This window comes from Poeciliopsis prolifica, unplaced genomic scaffold (assembly GCF_027474105.1).
Source record: "Poeciliopsis prolifica strain line A6 unplaced genomic scaffold, Auburn_PproV2 SCAFFOLD004, whole genome shotgun sequence".
Lineage (NCBI taxonomy): Eukaryota > Metazoa > Chordata > Actinopteri > Cyprinodontiformes > Poeciliidae > Poeciliopsis > Poeciliopsis prolifica.
Window position 1 is genome coordinate 7,246,764 of NW_026562379.1, and position 19,024 is coordinate 7,265,787.

At 38.7% G+C, this 19,024-nt stretch overlaps 3 protein-coding genes across 3 annotated transcripts; all 3 read right to left on the reverse strand.

Annotated features, from left to right (window-relative positions):
- Nucleotides 1-3,723: 3,723 nt before the first annotated feature.
- On the reverse strand, nucleotides 3,724-6,579 carry snrpd2 (small nuclear ribonucleoprotein D2 polypeptide). Its single transcript, XM_055028562.1, has 3 exons — nucleotides 6,458-6,579; nucleotides 4,878-5,057; nucleotides 3,724-4,116 (listed from the first exon to the last, which is right to left on the reverse strand). Coding segments are annotated over exons 1-3 (357 nt in total). The 5' UTR covers nucleotides 6,460-6,579; the 3' UTR covers nucleotides 3,724-3,941.
- A 3,456-nt stretch (nucleotides 6,580-10,035) lies between these two features.
- foxg1c (forkhead box G1c) lies at nucleotides 10,036-11,974 on the reverse strand. Its single transcript, XM_055028581.1, has one exon. It carries the CDS (start codon nucleotides 11,842-11,844, stop codon nucleotides 10,663-10,665), a length of 1,182 nt encoding a protein of 393 aa, XP_054884556.1. The 5' UTR covers nucleotides 11,845-11,974; the 3' UTR covers nucleotides 10,036-10,662.
- A 3,705-nt stretch (nucleotides 11,975-15,679) lies between these two features.
- pglyrp5 (peptidoglycan recognition protein 5) lies at nucleotides 15,680-17,271 on the reverse strand. The gene is made up of 4 exons (XM_055028582.1): nucleotides 17,015-17,271; nucleotides 16,725-16,920; nucleotides 16,517-16,635; nucleotides 15,680-16,413 (listed from the first exon to the last, which is right to left on the reverse strand). The coding sequence occupies exons 1-4, from the start codon at nucleotides 17,025-17,027 to the stop codon at nucleotides 16,238-16,240; spliced, it is 504 nt and encodes a 167-aa protein (XP_054884557.1). The 5' UTR covers nucleotides 17,028-17,271; the 3' UTR covers nucleotides 15,680-16,237.
- Nucleotides 17,272-19,024: the final 1,753 nt, after the last annotated feature.

The window sequence follows — 19,024 nt, forward strand, 5'->3', positions numbered from 1 at the left end:
AGGTTTAGCAGGCATGACCTGTATGAACAAAACCAAGTAATTTCACTGGACAGATATGTTATTTTGAATTTTGAGACAAATATATACATTTCTTATAGAGGAAATGTACTGTATCTTTGACCGTATTGCTCGGTAACTGAATAGATATTTTTAGTATTTCTATATTTAAAACCCATATGTACTGTACACAAATTTCAGTGCTAAAAGGTGACTGTTTAATTTTTTTTAAAATAATTTTGGTTTTTGCTATAAATATGTATCCCTAAAAACTGGGATTTAATAGGCAAACATGGGCCTTAGTCGACATATTATTATGATTATGTCTCAGGCCTGGTATATAATCATTAATACAAAGTTAATTGTTCAAACAACCAGAACAAGACTGGCAACAAAACAAGAACAGATTATCTGATTCTTGTTTCACCCTCTTTCTCAGGTGCAGGGGTGTTTGTTTGGAGACCAGGTCTGGGGGTTCATACCCCTGATCCCTGTCATTTACTTTGTTGCTCTGCGTCTGTGCACTTTATTGTGATGAATGAACAGTGTTTGTGTTTACAGAACTGACACCTCCTTCTCCCCCTGGCCCCTCCACCTGGTCCGTCGGCCCCGACACCCGGACCATGGCTCTGCTTGAAAACAAACTGTGACGGCTGCTCCGGTTACAGGAGCCCGATCGATGCACTGCCGGGTGTCGCGTTGCTCGAAGGGATGAGTATCGCTGCATGGCCGATCGCTATCATAATCACACTTCCCCTCTGTTATCGCTTACCTACTGAATAAAACATCTGCCTTCCTGCCTGTGGATCACCCACCACCCCAAAATCTGGAGGGATGGCAGCTTCTTCTGTGAGTGTCTTTGAGATGAGTGAGGTAACTTGATGAAAGTGGACAATGATACCCAACAAATTAGGTCCCCAAAGTTGTTTTTATCACCGGCATCTCCAAATAGACCCAACCAGCTTTCGACAGGGTTTGTCTCAGGATGCTGAAGCTTCACGTTTCATTGTTGAGATGTGTCATTTGACCCAAAACAACCTTTAGATGTCCAGATTTTGATAAAGTCACTCAAAAAGGTGCCTCTCATCGGCTGAGCTCAGCCAACATTTGGGCCGCATACATAAAGCAGTGATAAACAAAGAATTTAAAATGCAAAAGTATTTTCCCTTTATGTTAAAGAATTTATAATCAACTTATCCATGCAGGCTCCTGCGGCTGGTGCATGTCTTCAGCAGTCACTGGGTGAGAGACAGGAGACATCCTGGACAGGTCACCAGTCCGAGGCAGGGCAATACAGAGACAAACATAAAAAAAGCATAGACACACAAAATGCAAAGAGGCCAAATGACCTGATATAAATATTTTTCGCAGGAAGTCAGACTACCTACGGAGAGAAACCACACACTGCCAGGAGAGAACATACATGCAACATGCAGCAAGATCACAGACTGGGATTTAATCTCAACATCTTACTGTGAGGCAACAGTGTTAACATCTCCACCAGTATAAAGGCCATCTTTTAATGTTTTCAGAAGGCTGGATTTTGTTTCAGTCGTCACAATCTGGCCTGATTACTATTTGGGCTGTAGAGCCAAGAAACCACTAGCACAGAAACTTTCTAACAAAATGAAGAAGGCTAAGCAATCTCTAAACACAGCATCACATCACACATCAGCATCCCCTAACGTCTGGTATTAAACTAAAACTTTACAAAAAAAAAAAAAAACACAGCAGCACATTCATCTCTGAAGAGCTAATAGAAAGAAGTTTGGAATGGCCTATTTAAAGTTTCGCTAGTCATTCAATTGACCACTAGATGTTTGCCAGTTTGCTCCTTTTCCAAGTAAGGCTGCAAGAAGGTATCTTGATCTCCCCAATTTGGTGAAGTTACAGTTAGTACCAACACCAAACACAATAAATACAAGATCAGGATGAGTCGTTTTTTTATAATCATCTATACAGGTGGCAACATTACATCTGACTAAGCTGAAGCTGACTGGACATAAGCCCTGTCTGGACTTATGTGGGCACTGCTCAGGTCCAGTTTATGTTTTGACCCTCTCCATTTCAAGAACAAGGATAAATGACTGAAATTAAAATTCTTCCAGAGCGGTGGCTGGACTCAGCCTTATGTACAAGTTAAAGAGATCCATCGTCAGGTAGAGCTGCTGTTTCTCCTAATTGGATTGAGATGATTTGAGTGTCGGATGGGAATGCGTTCTCTACTTCTCTGTTTGCAGGTTTTCTAGACCCAGTGCAGGAGAGCCCTCATTACACCCCAAAATCTACTGGAAGAACTGCATGTGAGCTATCGTCTCTCTGGAGAAAATTATGTCTGGGTTTCCCTCCTAGATCTGCTGCCACCTAATCTTGAATAATTGGAAGATGATGGATGGATGGTCTATTTTAAGACTTATTTTAAGCTAATGTTTTGTGTGATCTAAAACCAGTCTCACAGTATCAGGTGTTCTGACATTCTCGTGGTTTGCCTTCATTAAGTCTACATTCAAACAACATTATCTGAAAGGCAAATATGCTTTGATCACTCTTTTTAGCTGACTCAATGTTAAATGTGGAATGACAAATTTAATTCTAAAAGTACTCAGAATTTTCTAGCTGGACAAAACAATATTTTCCCCCAAACTACTAAGTCCCAAAATGTTAAGCATTTAATCAGGATGCAAATCATTTTGCAAAATTTTTGTATAAGGCATTAAAACAATTAAGCCTGCATTAGTTCTCCAGTTCTATGAGTACCTTTGTTGATCGTAAATAATATTTTTTTTTGTGGCTTCCAAATACTTGTGAAAAATACACATTATTTACCAACTTTCCTTGGGCAGCATATGCAACAACTTGTTTCCCAGCTCATGCTACATGATCTCCTAAAATGCCAAAGGCTTGCCGTGAGCATAACTTCAACAGACAGTCATGTGGGTTCAAATCTAGTGCTCAGACTGGCTCTACTGATGCAGTCCTCATCAGGATGTTGTACATCAACTAGGATATGTTGCACAACACACAAACACTCTACAGGTACTAACCTCATGGGCACCCCAGTAATGTACAGGTCAAAGATCTGCAAAAAGCTGAAAAACTTAAGAGTAATGATGTAATTGTTAGAAGCTGATTGTGGACACATATAGGACCTAAATAAAAAGCCTCCAGATAAAACAGGGCCAACACATAGACCAATTCAGCAATCAATGCTCAAAAGGTTTAAAATACTCAAGCACTTTATTTATTTACACTCAATCATTGAATCTGAGAGCACCAAAGCGTGGAGGTTAGACGCCAACTGCCAGAGGAGTAAAGCGACACTAGCTGTTGAGCTATTAGGCCAATTAACAAAGTGGTCAAAAGGGGCCGGGGTGGCAGAGGAACAGCCTGAAATGGAGAGATGAGGGTGTGAAGTGACAGTCAGCACATCTGGTCTCATCAATAATGCAGCAGGCCTTTAAACGGCAGTTTGTCGCATGTTGAGCGCTGCAGACTGAAATCAAGCCTGACACCCAAGATGCTGTCAGCGGAGAGAGGAAGAAAAGAGGGAGAAGGGGGGTAAGAACCCTGGAGAGAAAAAAATAACTTTTTGCTATTGTTTTAATGCATTCATGTGATGCTATGAACTCTGAAAGAGCAGGGGTCATTCTCCATCAATTTATTTAACTTAACTTAAATAAATTGATGGAGAATGAAGAGTCAACTAAAAAGACAAACACCATCAACTTGAGCATTTATCTATCATTTTTATTAACAAAATGAAAAAGACAAATCAAAATAATCAGCACATGCTGCACCTAACCTCTTGAGACACAGTGTTGTCAACAGGTTTTCTGTCTCAACAGTATCCACAACATCCAATATCAAAAAGGAAAAACAAAAAAGGTGAAAATATATCAAGCCCCTGCCTTCAAAATCTTCCTACAGGTGGAACCTTTTAAAGTTCATTTGCCTGTAATGAGAGGATTTCTCAGGACAACGATCACAGAGTCTCCTCTGAGGAACATTTTAGAAATGTAGCGGTCCTTATTGACAGGCTTTGACTTCTTCTTTCCCTTCCCGCTTTTGGGAACCTCCGTCCACATCTCTTTCACGTTCTCCAGCACCATGTTACAATGCCTGAAATGACAGAGTAGACACACAGTGTAAAGACATCATCTTCAAAAATTAAGGATAAAAAACAAGAAACATTTCATTTTGCACTGCCGCATCACAAATTTACCTTAACTCCAGCGATGTATGCAAGGGTTTCAGAAGGTTATGGTGCTAAATTAATAAGTTAAATTCATAAAATCCCTGCAGTTTAAAGCCTCTTTGCTGAGAGGGCAGAAAAAGCAACAATGTCTGATATTTTCTTCAGCTAAATAGTGTGCTACCCTTCCCCCATCTGTTGCTGCACAATACCGATCAAATGGCAGAAGAAGGTTCCTACGTCTTCCCATTACTTAATATGCATGAAAAACACAAAGAGCTATGGTATAAAATTAGTAAGGCAGGTATTTCCTACCTTACTAACTGTAAGGTAGGAGCAGCATGTTAATTAGCACATTGAAGTTCCCACAGAAGCAGCAAGCCTCATTAATATAAATGGTAATATATCAAATTTGTACTCTTAAAAAGAAGATAATATATTCCACACATCTAACTTCTGAAAAAGCTAGAGGTTAAATCAAGTTCCATAATCTTGTTTAAACAAAGTCTTCAACACTCATTTACTGGCAACTTTTCCTTCTTTTTTAAATTGAATTTATGTTTAAAAGCTTTTTCTTCACACTCAAACCCCTTTACCCCTAGACTTCTGCAGTTCTTGCACAATCCTTAAACATTTTTAAGCAGACACAGCTTGTACCCTGGGGCCTGTTTTGTGAGTCACTGGGTACCTGTCAAAGGCTTTGACTCTTCCAAGCAGTTTCTTGTTGTTGCGACAGTTGATGAGGACCTGGGTGTTGTTCTTCACCGACTGGGTGAGCACTGACAGTGGCCCGGTGTTGAACTCTTCCTCCTCACGTTTTTGGAGCTCCTCAGGGGTCATCTCCGATTTGGGCTTTGTTAACAGACTCCTGCGAAGGACAGCACACAGTAGTAGCTATTCCAGACCAACTCAGAAAACTTGGTATAGTCATGCTTCTCAGGTAGACCTTCAGAAAAAACTGATACACCTATGGATTTTATAATATCATAATATTCATTCAGCATGTTTTTAAATGTGCCTAATGTCTAAATGCCAAGATTAACTAATTTGGTAAAATAGAACATACTTTAAAAGGCCCCGCATGGCCGAGTCGAAGTTGAAAAGTCAAACCACAGTCATGTGGTTGCAGGACATACGTTTTCACACAAAACCCTTCAAGGTCCACAAGACACACTGAGCAGAGTTCCTGTGAAACCCTCCTGCTGCAGTGTACATCATGGGGTTTTGTCAGAGGTGTGGCTTACAACAGTATGGTAAACAGCAGTCATGGCAAAGAGCATCAACTATTATAAATCCACAAACTAGGAGGTGGAGGAAATAATAACTGATGAGTTGAAACATTTAATTTTACTTTTTGTTAGCGGAAAACAACGGAATGCATCAATGGGACGTTCCCCCGCTGTATCGGACCAGAAACAAGCTGATCCAACACTGTTGGATCAGTGTTTTGATCCAACAGTACATACTTCTTCATGGCCTCAGAGAATCTCTCCAAATGGACAAATAATAAATGAATGTATTATTTTCCAAATTCTCACCACTCACAATATTTAGAATATGACAGAACAAATATTCCTAACAGTTCTCTACGATCTTACAAAATCTAATATTGTGATGATATATTTGGCTCATTTTCTTCTTTCCTCTCTTTCTTATGTGTGCTTCAATCACTTTTGGGCAATGCCATTTACATCCAGTGTGAGGATCTGAATGATCTGATTTTATACAAGCACACATGCTAAATTGAAGTATTTAACTATAATGTATACTTTGAAATAGAATATAATCTCTGTTTGGCACAACGATCCGAGTTGCTATTTATGAGTTAAAACAATCTCAAATGAACTGTAACAAACACGACAGAAAAACAAACCGCTTTTCTGTGTGAAGCAGTTTGTTTCACCTCTTAAACCTAAAAAAATGAATATGAATTCTTTGTCCCTTTCTAGCATTAACTGAGCTTACTACAGGTTGACTGAACAGATGTGTCGTTCAATTTATATACATTTACTCTTTACCTTAATCTGAGCAAAAGATAATGATATAAAATCCGTTTTATATCAACCAATTTTATTTACAGCGATAGCTACGTAGATAAGACCTAGATCACCCGACAACACAACCAGCATTAAGTCGAGCTAACTAGCCTCTGTGCTGAAAAGGCTAACTTCATTAGCATTAGCCTAGCTGCAAGAAGTTACTACTCACAGCAGATACGATTAGAAAAACAATAGTATTTTACTAAAGACAGTCGTAAATTATACTTACATTATTGATAGACTACAGAGTCAGTCTTTGAAATTAATACAGCGCTTATCTCCCCCGGTAGCTTCGTAACGACAACGATACAGACTGACTCGCGTGTTTGAAGTCACTTCCGGGTTACTTAATTACGCGCTTGAAACTGTTGGTATAACTACCGGGTCACAGCAGATGACTTCTCATTTACGAACGCAGAACTTTTTTTTTCAAACTTTATTTCGTGTTTTTCTCACTGAGTCCCGACAATTGCTTTTCACTGTTTCAATAATAATGTGGATCTTCTAATATACTTGGGCTATTTTGAGTTATTAAATAAAAGGTGTTGATTTTTTTTACACATTAATCGCATATATGATGAAACTAAATTGTTTTTCGACTGTTAACTCTCAAATGTACTTTACTTACTAATGCTACTGCTGCTACGAATAATATTTTTTCAAATAATATTTTTTCCTTGAAAATTATAACAGTGACTTCATTTATTGTAATTTATTCATTAAGAAAAATCAACCTTGAATTTGAATATGTTTATTTAGTGGAAAATGAATGTGAACTAATAACTAAAGGAGGGAAAAACAAGCCACTGTTGTACATTTAATAAAGGTTGAACAAAAAGAAAGTAGAATCTTTGACCATTCTGTTTTGCATAGTCAGTGTCATGTGGCTCCTTTCTTATGCTTTCTTCTGTCCTCATTTCACTAGTTTGTTTAGTAGCACAGTTTTGAAGGACTGGTTTAACTCATTATGTGGTAGCATATAATATTTTCAAGTGTAACTATACATATTTGATCAGTTGGATTGACCCTCACTGATTCTAAAGTTTTGAATTCTGGTCTTGTTTACAGCATTCTCCACATGTTTACTGCATTTCCCTACAGCTTGTGGCAAACCACAAAATGCCGTTTAATGGCTTTTTGAGAAAAAAATATTTTTTTGCCACTGTGTAAAACACAGGGCTAATGTGTTAATCAGAGTTTGATGCTGGTCTCTAGAGATAAACAAGAATTCACCCCAAACATTGGGGGGGAAATGAAAACAATCCAGAGTGAAACAGATACGCAACTTTTGTGTCATAACACACATTCAGACAGATGACAGAAAATGAATTGATTTCATCTGTCAGAAGTTTACTGCTCCTATTCTCAGGAAGATATCACATATGAAAGACAGTTAGCTGTTTGTAGCTGGTCAACGTGTCAAACACACCTTCAGGCAATTAAGTTCTGTGACATTTACTTCAGATTTTATGTTCTAAAGTCACTATGCAGATTTATCTAAGATTGGTAGAAGACTCACGGAGCCTATTATTTAAGTATTAAAATACTCAATTAATTTTTTGAGCATGAGGACATGTTTCAGAATGAACCTTTCCTGCTTATGAACAACCCAGAGGAAATAAACAAGAATGAGGGAGCAGCAAGGTTGATACTGCAATCCAAACAGTTAAGCCTTTGTTTTGCTCTTTAACAGAGTAACAGGAAATTGTGAATGTGAGTGTGTCTGTTAGAGAGAGTGAGAGAAATGGGGATGTATGCTACGGTGAAGCAATGAGACACTAAGAGATTGGCTTTCTGGCAAGAGACAGACAGACGCCTATGGGTGCACAACCCACCCACCTTGTTCCAAAGGTTACACATCTACCTGAGGAAATCACTTACTGCAGATAAAGGCAGGCTGTGTGTTGCAGAGGGAGGTGAGTGTGTGGGATTGATTTTCAGGGTGCACGGTTCTATACCTTTATGAAGCGCACCAGAGCCAAGAGGCTCAAATCTTAAGAAGTGGAGAGCTCAGCGTTACCTTACAGCTGATGGGACAGCAGAAGCTAATCTGGAAACACTTTTCAGCTGCCTAATTAAGAGAGCAACAAGCATTAAATCAGATGGGCCAGACAAAGATTTATTCAGCAGAACTATCAACATATGACACAACCTGGAAATCTTGTGGGATTAATTTCAAAACTGATTTAATGCAGAAAAACAAATGAAACACGATGAACGTTTTTTCAAGCAGAGATTAAATATACAGAACCCTCACTGCCACAACATGCTTGCTCAGGTTAGGCAGGGGGGTGGTGCTGCAAAAATCAGTCTATTAACTAGACAACCAGTTGAAACTTCACAATGATCTCAATTTGGCTTCATTAGACCAAAAGAAGCTGGAATCTATGCCATTGGAAGCATTGATTTGATTTAAATTTGAACAGACTGAATTCTCAGTGACTGCACAGTGGAGCAGTTTGCCCAGTTGCTTTGCAGCAAGAACGTCCCGCGTTTGAATCCCGACCAATGACTTTCTACACGTATTTGGGGATATGTGCAGAAAGTGCACATAACGTGCACGCCCTACTTTTACATTTTTCATTTGTGCAACATTTTTGAACCGTGTATTTTTATTAACCCTTATTAAAAACTGCAGTAGAAGATTGAAGTTAAAGATTTTACATGTAAAAAAAAAAAAAAAGGAAGTAAAAAACGCTGAAACGTTATTAAAACTTTCTCAATGAGAGTGGAGCATATCCCCCTGCATCTTCCAGAACGCAACATAAACATGTTCGCAGTATTGATGTGCCAGGAGAACCAGAAACCACTTTCTGAAGTGCCTACAATTTGGTATCTCTGGCATTTTCAGTTCCCTGTCAGTACAGACATCAACGCCAAGCTCTTGTTCGTGAACCAATAATTAGCTCAGTATTGAAGATACAGGAAGATGATGAGCAGAACCAGACCTTCTTACATCTCCTCATGCAATTAAAACATCGCTTACGCCCATTGACTGCCACCTCTTATCCTCCTCACTTCTTTTTCCCCGCCCGCCACAATTACTCACACCACTAATGAAAATGTTCACCTGCATCTATCCAGACAGCGAGTTTGCCAACAGTGAAGTTACCTGATCCAGACCCGTCTGCCGAAACCACAGAGCGACTGTGACTGACGGGCTGATGTCTTTCGACATAAAAGAGCTTTTGTTTAAGGACGCGGCAGCCGTCCAGGGAGAGATGCTCTAATCTGTTTCCCCAAAGATCTCATTTGTTTTTTGTTTTTTTTGTATCAATTTGTGGAGGATGGGCGGCGGCGGCGGGAAGGTGAGGGAAAGTTTAACAGGCAGTGATGAAAAGACATGTACTGATCAAGAAGATCTGCACCACTGGAAATGTGTTTGATCACAATCTCTTCACAGTTTCAACAACACTATAATAATAATAATAATAATAATAATAATAATAATAATAATAATAATAATAATAATAATAATAATAATAATAATAATAATAATAATAGACAAGCATTCCACTCACAGGCTGCTATTTTATACGTGTAATTTAGTCCATCTGTTTCCCTTTTGCGGGCTCAAATCTCCAGAGTGAAACGCTTAATAACGAAGCCAAATAGGAACAATCAACAACAGCATAAGGTTTTAATGAGGAGGGAAGAAAACACAATTTAAAATGCATTATTTATCGTTTAATTACATGTAAAGTAATTAAACTAGGAATGCAATACAGTTTTTTTTGAGTTGCAACAACGATGAAACCGAATAAGTGCGGCAAATGAACAATTTTGAATTTCATAATGTTTATTCCATCAGCAATCCTTAATTTTACAATTAGTTTTTGGCTCTTTCGGGCTAATTCAATTATTTTTCTTTGAACTAAACATGTTTCTTTTTGGAGTTTACATTTAGCCTGTACTTCTATTAAAAAAAACAGCATTAATACCCCTTTTGCACTTACTTGGCATCTGCACACCAAACGTGCGCACAAAACTTCTAACACACCCAAGCGAATGAGTGGGAAATAATAACACATAATAAACGACAACAATGTATATTTCAGCTAGAAAGTGTTGCACTATCATTTATTTTTCTGTTTTTAGATCATTTCTCTGTCTCATTTATACTGTTATTAAATATAATTTTGCGCATTTGTTTGGAGATAAAGGCGTGCGTAATCAGTTACTGAGGTGCAACTTAAGTAGTGTAAGCGCCAAGAGCCTGTTTTATTTACAACATATTGCCTGGCATTAATAATCTTCGAGTTGCATTTCCATCTTATTATAACAATTAAACATTTCGCAGGTTATTCGTACATAGCAAAACTTGCAGCAGACATACACTTGTCAGTTTCGGTTGAGTTGGTCTTTTATTTCTTCAATTTCTGTTTTCATGAATGCTACATTGATGTGTTTTTATTTTTCTTCCGGCGTCATTTTTTATATCCCAAAAGAAGAGCTTGAGCTGACTTGAGGGCAGTAATTTGGAAAGTCAGTACAATATCCTCCCAATTCTGAGTGCCCGCTCTTGGATAAAAGTTGTCCAGTCCTGGAAGCACCGCGCTCCTCCAGGCACGGACTAAATGCTGCTGCGCATGGTATTTGGTGGGAGTAAAAGTAGCTGGCCTGTCCGGAGATCATGTTAAATGAGCACGGGTCCGACAAAGGCAGGGTGCATGCGGGGATTGACGTGGCGGAGAAAGAGGCGCAGGCGGAGCCGATCTGATGGCGCCGTGACTGCGCGCAGCTGACTCCGATGTAAGACATCTCCTGGCGCGTTCGCACGAACCTGTCAGCGTCTGCAGTGCTTGTTGCGCTCAGCCGAGTCTGATGGGAAACCACCGACGCAGCGTGGTTGGACAGGCGCGGCTGGCCGCGCAGGTAGGTCCCCGCGCCGACATGAGCGCGCACCGGTGCTTGTAGAGGAAGGAACGGCGGCACCGGCCAGTAAAACGAGCTTGCTGCGGCTAATGTAACACTGGCTGCCGTGTTGGGGGGCATCAGTCGACCTGCCCCTCCTCTCTTCAGACCAAGTTTGCTCCTGGAACTGACCGTGGCTCTGCGCCGGAGTTTCCCAGACGTGCCGCCGATGAACACATCGTCACTGCAGGGGTCCAGCATCCAGTAGTTGCCTTTACCGGGGTCATCGTAGTGGCGCGGCACCTTGACAAAACACTTGTTCAGACTCAAGTTGTGTCTGATTGAGTTTTGCCACCCCTGCCTGTTCTGTCGGTAGTAAGGGAAGTTGTTCATGATGAACTCGTAGATGCCGTTGAGAGTCAGCCGTCGCTCTGGACTTTGGCGGATCGCCATCATGATGAGCGCGTTGTAACTAAAAGGAGGTTTCTCGGGTTTGACACTTTCTTCCTCTCCTGTTTTCTTCGCTTCCCTTTTACTTTCCTCTCGCTTCGGAGGGTTGATATCCTTTTTAGAGCTTCGTTTGGAGTTTTCGCAGCTTTTGTCGCTGTCAAAGTTCTCCTCTTGACAAGTTTTCTCAGAATGAAGGGAAGGAGAAGAAGGCGAGTCCTGGTCATCCATCAGCCCTTCTTCTCTCCACAGCAGACTGCTGATGCTGAAAGAGGATTTGTGGAATAATCGCTCCGGAGTTTTTAAATCCTCCATCTCAATCTGTGCGCGGAGTCACTGCCTACAGTCGAGCTGCCCGAGAAACTGCGGGAGGGCGCGTCACTGAGCGCAATGATGAGCGGATTCAAAGTGGTGACGAGCTTAGGACGCGCTGACCAAAACTTGCCAACACATGCGCATGATAGCGCCAGCACCGGCAAAGCAAGGCCAAGGTATAAGCAAACCCAGCCCATCCATGCAGAGTGTGACGCAATTAAATCGATCTTCTAAACCAAATATGAGCCTTCGTTTTAATATTTTCTAAATAGTGAATTTCAAAGGTTTATTATATTAAGAACAATAAACAGGGTGACAAATGCTTAAAGGGGAATCTTGATATGGTGACAGTTATGCTCAGGCAGTCTGATGATACAAGTTTAGTGACTTTCAATGATTATGGCTATTTAAATTAATTTCTCATTTTAATTTTCTGCACTCTGGTTCCCATTTATTAAACATTTGTGCAGAAACAGGATTGTTTTGATGCTCATTTCAGGACTGAAGACATGTTTCAATGGCGCGCATGCTGTCAGATTTCTACAGCTGAGAAGGTCAGGCTGCATGAGAAGGTCAGGCACTTAGAATTACAGTGATGTGAAAAGATACATTTGTTCTTTCTGTTTAAAGATCGTAAACCAATTTCTTTTTGCCAACCATTTTCAAAGTAAAAACAAAATCACTTTTCAAAACCTGACCCTATTCAGAAGAGCTATTTCTAAGGCCCCAAGTGGGACTCAAGGGAGCCACAGTGATTTCAAGCTTTCACAAATGAAGAAGACATGAAAGAGTGGTCAAGTACACCCAACCCCTATTCTTAAATACCTTTTTACAGTATAAAGTTAGTCAAGACTTAAGCGTAACCATATATTTTTATGTTTATTGGTGCTTTTTTAAATTAATGATTCAATTTAAGGAGTTTAATTTGAAGATCACAGAGATTGGTTGCAGAAATGTTCCAATAGCTGCCGTTGAATTGTATCATTGGAGTGACTTTTTCATAAAATATGAATGGAAATTAACAAAAAGTTCTGCTTATGTGACGAGACAGAGGATGCTGAAGGAGAGTAATTTTACACTTTTGAAATAAGCAACGTTCTTTTTCAGTTTTAGCTAAGATGACATTCTTATTGTGAAACAAAGTTTCTATTTAATTCTGAACTTTGTTTGGCATAAATTGCTGACCAAACATTAAATAGTGCTGTAGGTGTTGGTGTGTAATTGCACACAGAAAGCTCACGTTCGTACATGGGCCAAACGGAGAGGTAACTTGGAGATCCCCAAGTGGTAATGAGAAATCCTTAGATCAAATGCAGAAGTCCTGCTTTACATAACCAAGAAACGGTGTGACCTAATTTTGGCATGTGCAACATTGCACAATGTTGTGCTGGAGAGTTCGTTTCAACGTGATAATTTCAAAACAATAAATTGATATAAACAAAAGCATTTCTATTATGCAACTTATAAATACATTCAGAGATGAATGGGATTCAAATATAACATCTACAAACTTTTTTGTTTTTACATGCAAAACTATATTATTGGTTTTGTTTGTCTCACTCTTAGGATGTTCCCGCCTTCATACATGACAAATGTATTTTTTACTATCTTTTGTTTTTTTTAGTATTGTAAATTCTGCGGGTGAGGCCATCCAACTTATGAAAAGAATATGAGAAAACATTTATATCAAGACTGTTTCAAAGCATCAGACCTCTGCGAGAGTGTTTTCCACAACAACTTTACACCCAAATCTATCCCAGTTTTTCTATATGAGGCCTAAACACATTTTCAAACAGTATAAACCCAAATATTTGTGATTTAAGATAATTATTCTGGAGAACAACTAAGTACACTTGGGTTCCTCCTTCTTCACTAACAACAATTACAGGTCACACCATTGCAGGAGATGCACCCCCCAAACACACACGCACCCCCCCCACACACACACACATGCATGCATGCACCCACACACACACAATATGAAACGGATTTGAGTGTCACAAAAAACAAATTTGTTTTACAGCCAATTTCAGGAATTTGTTAATTCATTTTTCTCACTAATTAACTATAAAACAAGTTGTGTTAAATGCAAAATGTGCCAATGATAGCGCACGGTCGATTAAAATAATAGGATAGAATTGCTTTGGTGACTGAAGCAATGCATCCAAACCTAATTTAACAGCAACATGAAAAATAACACATAACACAATGCCAAGCACAAGTTGCACCCAAACTATAAACCAGAAACTACAACCTGGAGAGAAACAAAGGTTCACGCTGTCATTCTGCATGACTGATTGGTGAACTCTTAGTTGCAATTACAACACCTACGTGATGAGGTGAAACTCAAACCCTTCATACCCTCCTCTCCCTGGGGCTGGATTCACTTTCTCCTTATTTCTCCATTAGCATATGTACATCAGAATCCGACTATTCATGATGTTACAGGTAATTTAATAAGTTGTGTGCTTTTGTACATTTAGTATTGGATTTAAATAGTTTTGCAACCTTATTAACACCCAATCATACTTAGGATAAAAGCAAAAAGTCTCAGAAAACCTGAGACTTTTTATTTTATTTTATTTCACCTCATGATTGTATAGCCTATTGACGTAACCTGTGTTCTATGGACAACAAGCCCAATATATAGATTATTAAACACTGCTTCACAGTTAAACTGTTCTCACTACATAATTCGGAGAGGAAAGGGGGAAAACTAAAGTTAAGCAAATAAGAGATCTTAACACTCTTAATTATGTGTTGACATCCCAACTGATCTGGAGGCTCCAGGTCATCAGCTTTTTGAAACCTATAAACACATCCCTGGATTACATTACATTTTGCACACAGTTGCATGATTCTCTATGCACAAAATAATTTTTGGTGAGCTTTTGCCGTTTGTTCAAAACTTCATTTACTGCACAGAGTTACCTTTACAATATCTGAGCAATAAGAACCAAATGAGCTTTTGAAGAGCTGAAGAAACAAGATGCAAGAAGCGCAAATATTTTTATTGGGTGAACGATGCTACAAAATCATTTCTTTTGTTCTGAAAACAAATATGCAATATAGATATTTAAAAAAACAAACAAAAAAACATCCTTATTCATACATCGCACCGAAACTAGATATAATCAAGAGAGTTTGCTTGCTTGTTTCCATCAGTCGGAATCCTTGTTTGAGTTTCGCCATGCATCTGCGGATATCATAACGTTTCTAACGACATGCTATTTGTTCCTGCTGTAAGTCACGTTGAGACGGAGGCCTCTCTGCACCACCGCTGCGCTGCACAAGTGAGCACTTGTCGGGAATGCTTTTGGCCCTGCAGAAAAGGCGCAGCGTTGCCCCAGCAGCTGTAATCCTCTTGGATGTTCTTCCTCTGTCTATCATATGAATTCACGTCTTGTTGTGTTTTGAATGATCTCAGTGACACCCTGAGAACCACATCGCTCTTTCCAAAGATTTCTTTTGTATGTAGGCTATTTAGCTTTATTTCTGATGCAGATGGTGAAAATTGAGCACTGATCTTTTTTGCGACTACTTTTGGTATTTTTCTGTTGGAGTGTTCATAAAACGACTATTTCACTCTTCTATTATCACAGCTTTGTTCTGGTAATAGCAAGATTTAATTCTCATATTTTTGTACCATTGTAACTTTAGTCTTGTAAAAAATGTTTAAATAAATCACAGCCTCGCCCTTTACTTTTAGGTAAAAAGTAAAAAAAAAGGAAAAGAAAAAGGAAAAGAAACAGAAATCCTGCAGCGATTTCATAATATTTTTTTATTGAAAAAAGTACAACACATAAATAAATACACAAATTCATATTTACCGGCATCCATTATGTTAGAATCAATAATTAAATTGAATGTTATAGTTATATTGTAGCTGGACACAAGTAATTGGTCAAGTTAAAATAGTACAAGAGAAAACACTGAGGTTTCAATGTTGCAGACGAGATCTCTTTTTAAGTCTCATCCTTTATCATTGCTCCCTCTGGTGGAGAAGCACAAACCTTACAGGCTGAGGTATGGTTCACCGTTTGGGCATTACATTACACTACTGACAGGAAAGTCAATAACACAAATAGTCTCTTCATCACAGCACTTGTTAGCAGAACTAAGATCTTAAACAGCAAGAGAATGTTTTTCCTCAAAGTTGATAGGTGGCAGTCAGTCTCGCAGCAGCTCTGAAGAGCCCTCTGACTAAAGACTGTTGTTGTATGACAGTCTCATGGCTGCCACGGCACGCTACATTACTTGTCATTGGCATGAAACAGTCTAGACATTTTGGCAGCAGGAGATAAAAAAAAATATGAGTTATACCTTCATGACCATGGTTAAGGGTCAAAAGAAATTCATAGCTTAGTGTTCCTCTTTCCCTCAGGAGTTTATTTTAAGTTGAGCTTCTCAGCTGTGATAGTGCAGCATAAAGATTTTCTCCAGGGCATTGTGTCGCTCCTAAATCCCTGTGGCCGTACAGGGCAAACTCTGGTCGGATGAAGCCTTGTAAAACTCCAGACATTAGCAGCTGTTTGACTGACAATATTGCCTCTTTGCTTGGAGTGTCATCTGAAAGTACAAGACGAAGAAGGCGGTCTTTATTATCCACATGGTTTAGCATTTATCTCTTCTTTTCTGTCCCTTTGTTGATAAATCCAAAAGGAGTGCTTACTGTTGAAATTGCCCATGAAAGCAATGCCCAGGGAGTCACCGTTGTGACCTTTGGTATGTGCTCCCATCACACCCCAACCTCGGCCCTCAAATAGACTCCCATCTCCTCCAACAAGAAAACTAAAAATAAAAAAATGACCACAACATATGTTCACTTCAAAAATGATGCTTCCTTAACATTTAGAAGAATAAAAGGAAAATATACTCACTTATACCCAATGTCGTCAAAGTGTCTTTCCTTCATATGAAGCCTCTGGATTCTCAGAAGCTCATCTGTACACTCTGTCAGGTCCTTGCAGCTCCGGAGGGCAGTGTGGTGTATCACAACTCTCTGGGCTGGACCTTCCAGGCTCTCCTTCTGCTTCGGGGCCACAGCTCCCCACTGTTGCCTTGAAACTATGTTCACTGAACAGTAGTTTAAAGATCGAGAGACGATTAAAATTACAGGTTGGTTTTTGACTAAAAATAAATAAATTTATTCATATATAAATATATATACCTGTTTGTTCCATGAGGTTGAACACAGCAGCTTGTAAGTGTGAAGACCAACCAGGCAGGATACTGCACACCTACCTTATCAGTTTGTTTAGGAGGGTGTGGTTATGGAAAGTACACCTCACATGTTTTTTGTTGTCGCATGCAAACAAATGGTTACGCAACAGATGGAGCTGCCAGAGTCGTAGTCATACAGTTGCCCAACTAACTGGTCAGAATAAACATACCGGTACTGGAAATAAGGAGGAAGTGTAATTAAGTACTGTGACACACTCAGGCAGAAAAACCGGCAGCTTTGTTCCAACAGATCAGATAGGATTTCAAAAGTTCTTTGGAGTTTTGACAGGAAGTCATTGGTGGCAATTTTGACATATTGATTTGTTTGATTTCCCAAAATAGGAAACTGGACAGGACTTTTTAATGAGTAAGGAGTCTGAATACATTTGTAATGTAATAAAGAATAATGCAAAGACCATTGAAGGAAAACACTTTTTACAAAAAGAATAGTGACTTTTAAAAATTTTTTCTACTCTTCAATTACTTCCAAATTCAGCAATTTGCAAGCCCAATAATCATCAATAATCAAAAATAAAAAATCAATAATAACCAATAATCAATCATCTTTTTTGAGAGTAAATGTGAGATCTGCCAATGTTCTGTCAAATCACCCAGTGATGATAAAATACCTGACAAAAGTATTCACACTCTGAAATTTTCCATACTTTGCCAGGTCATAACTGAAATCTTCAATCCATCCTATTGGAATTTATACAACAGAGCAACACAAAAGAGTGTAACACTGTAAAGTATCTCTAAAGTTAAAGCTAAATAATTTTGAAGACCACGTATACTTTCAATCACTGTTAAGTCCTGACTGAAAATTATTCTGCTACTTTGCATACTTAAGTTTGAGATTCTATTGTGAAATATATACTTCTGCGTGACATTATATATAACCTCTGCATACCTCTGTTCACTTCAACCTGTCTGCAGGTTGAAGTGAACAAAGTGGACCAAGTCAAAACAGTTTCTTATTTGCAAAAAAATGAATTACCAAAATAACATGCATACAACGACTAATTCTGGCTTTGGTTTTTTGAGTCAAGATCTTCCCAAACTTCCTTTTTTCTGTCTTTATTCACTGCATGATGACAAACCCAACATTTTTTTAATTTAATTTTGGTGAGAGAGTGGGAAGTCATGAGCCATCGTAACAGGAACAAAGTCCTTTTATATCCAAACCAGATACCCTCAGCCATCATCTGCTAATCTTCCGACTGCAGAAAAATCCAGAGTTTGTACAGTCAGTAGTGCTTAGTGGGTTTCTTTTGGAACTCTAAACTTTCCTGGGTTGTATTGTCTGCTTCTAGTTTAACTGATTATACATTCATTCAATGTGCCATTTACATTTTGTGCTGCATTTGAGAAAAACATAACATATGCTTTTTTTCTCATGTGCATTGAGTTTGAATATAAAAAATGTTTACCACTAGAAATCTTTAAACATTTCCCAAATATTAAAACAATGCACTACCAACAGATTAGACATATTCAAAATTAATTACAGACTTTAAATTAGACACACACACAAAAATAATTGCATGAGGACTTCCAAAGCGAACTGATCCGTTTGGTGTGAATTCAAGCCGTGATTTCACCACTTGCAGTAATGCTATTTTGGCATTTTTTCTCTTTCTGTATGAAATAACATGCAATTGTCCACATGGAAAAAACATTTTTTAGTCAAGCTACAGTACTGTGTCTTTATATTTGTAATAAAAGGTATTGCAACAACGTTTTGTTTTTGGGAAAACTTAAACAATGTATCATGTAGACAGAAACGAGGAAGTAAAAATGTTGCTGCTTTAAAACTTTAAACTAAGTGTACTTTACTGGTGTTGCTTCTGTTTAGTTACAATCTAAACAAAGGATTCAGTGGGTAGTGTCACTAATCTGGAACTTCAACTGGGTTTAAAATCACAGGATTGTTTTTTTTTATTAATCAAAACATAAA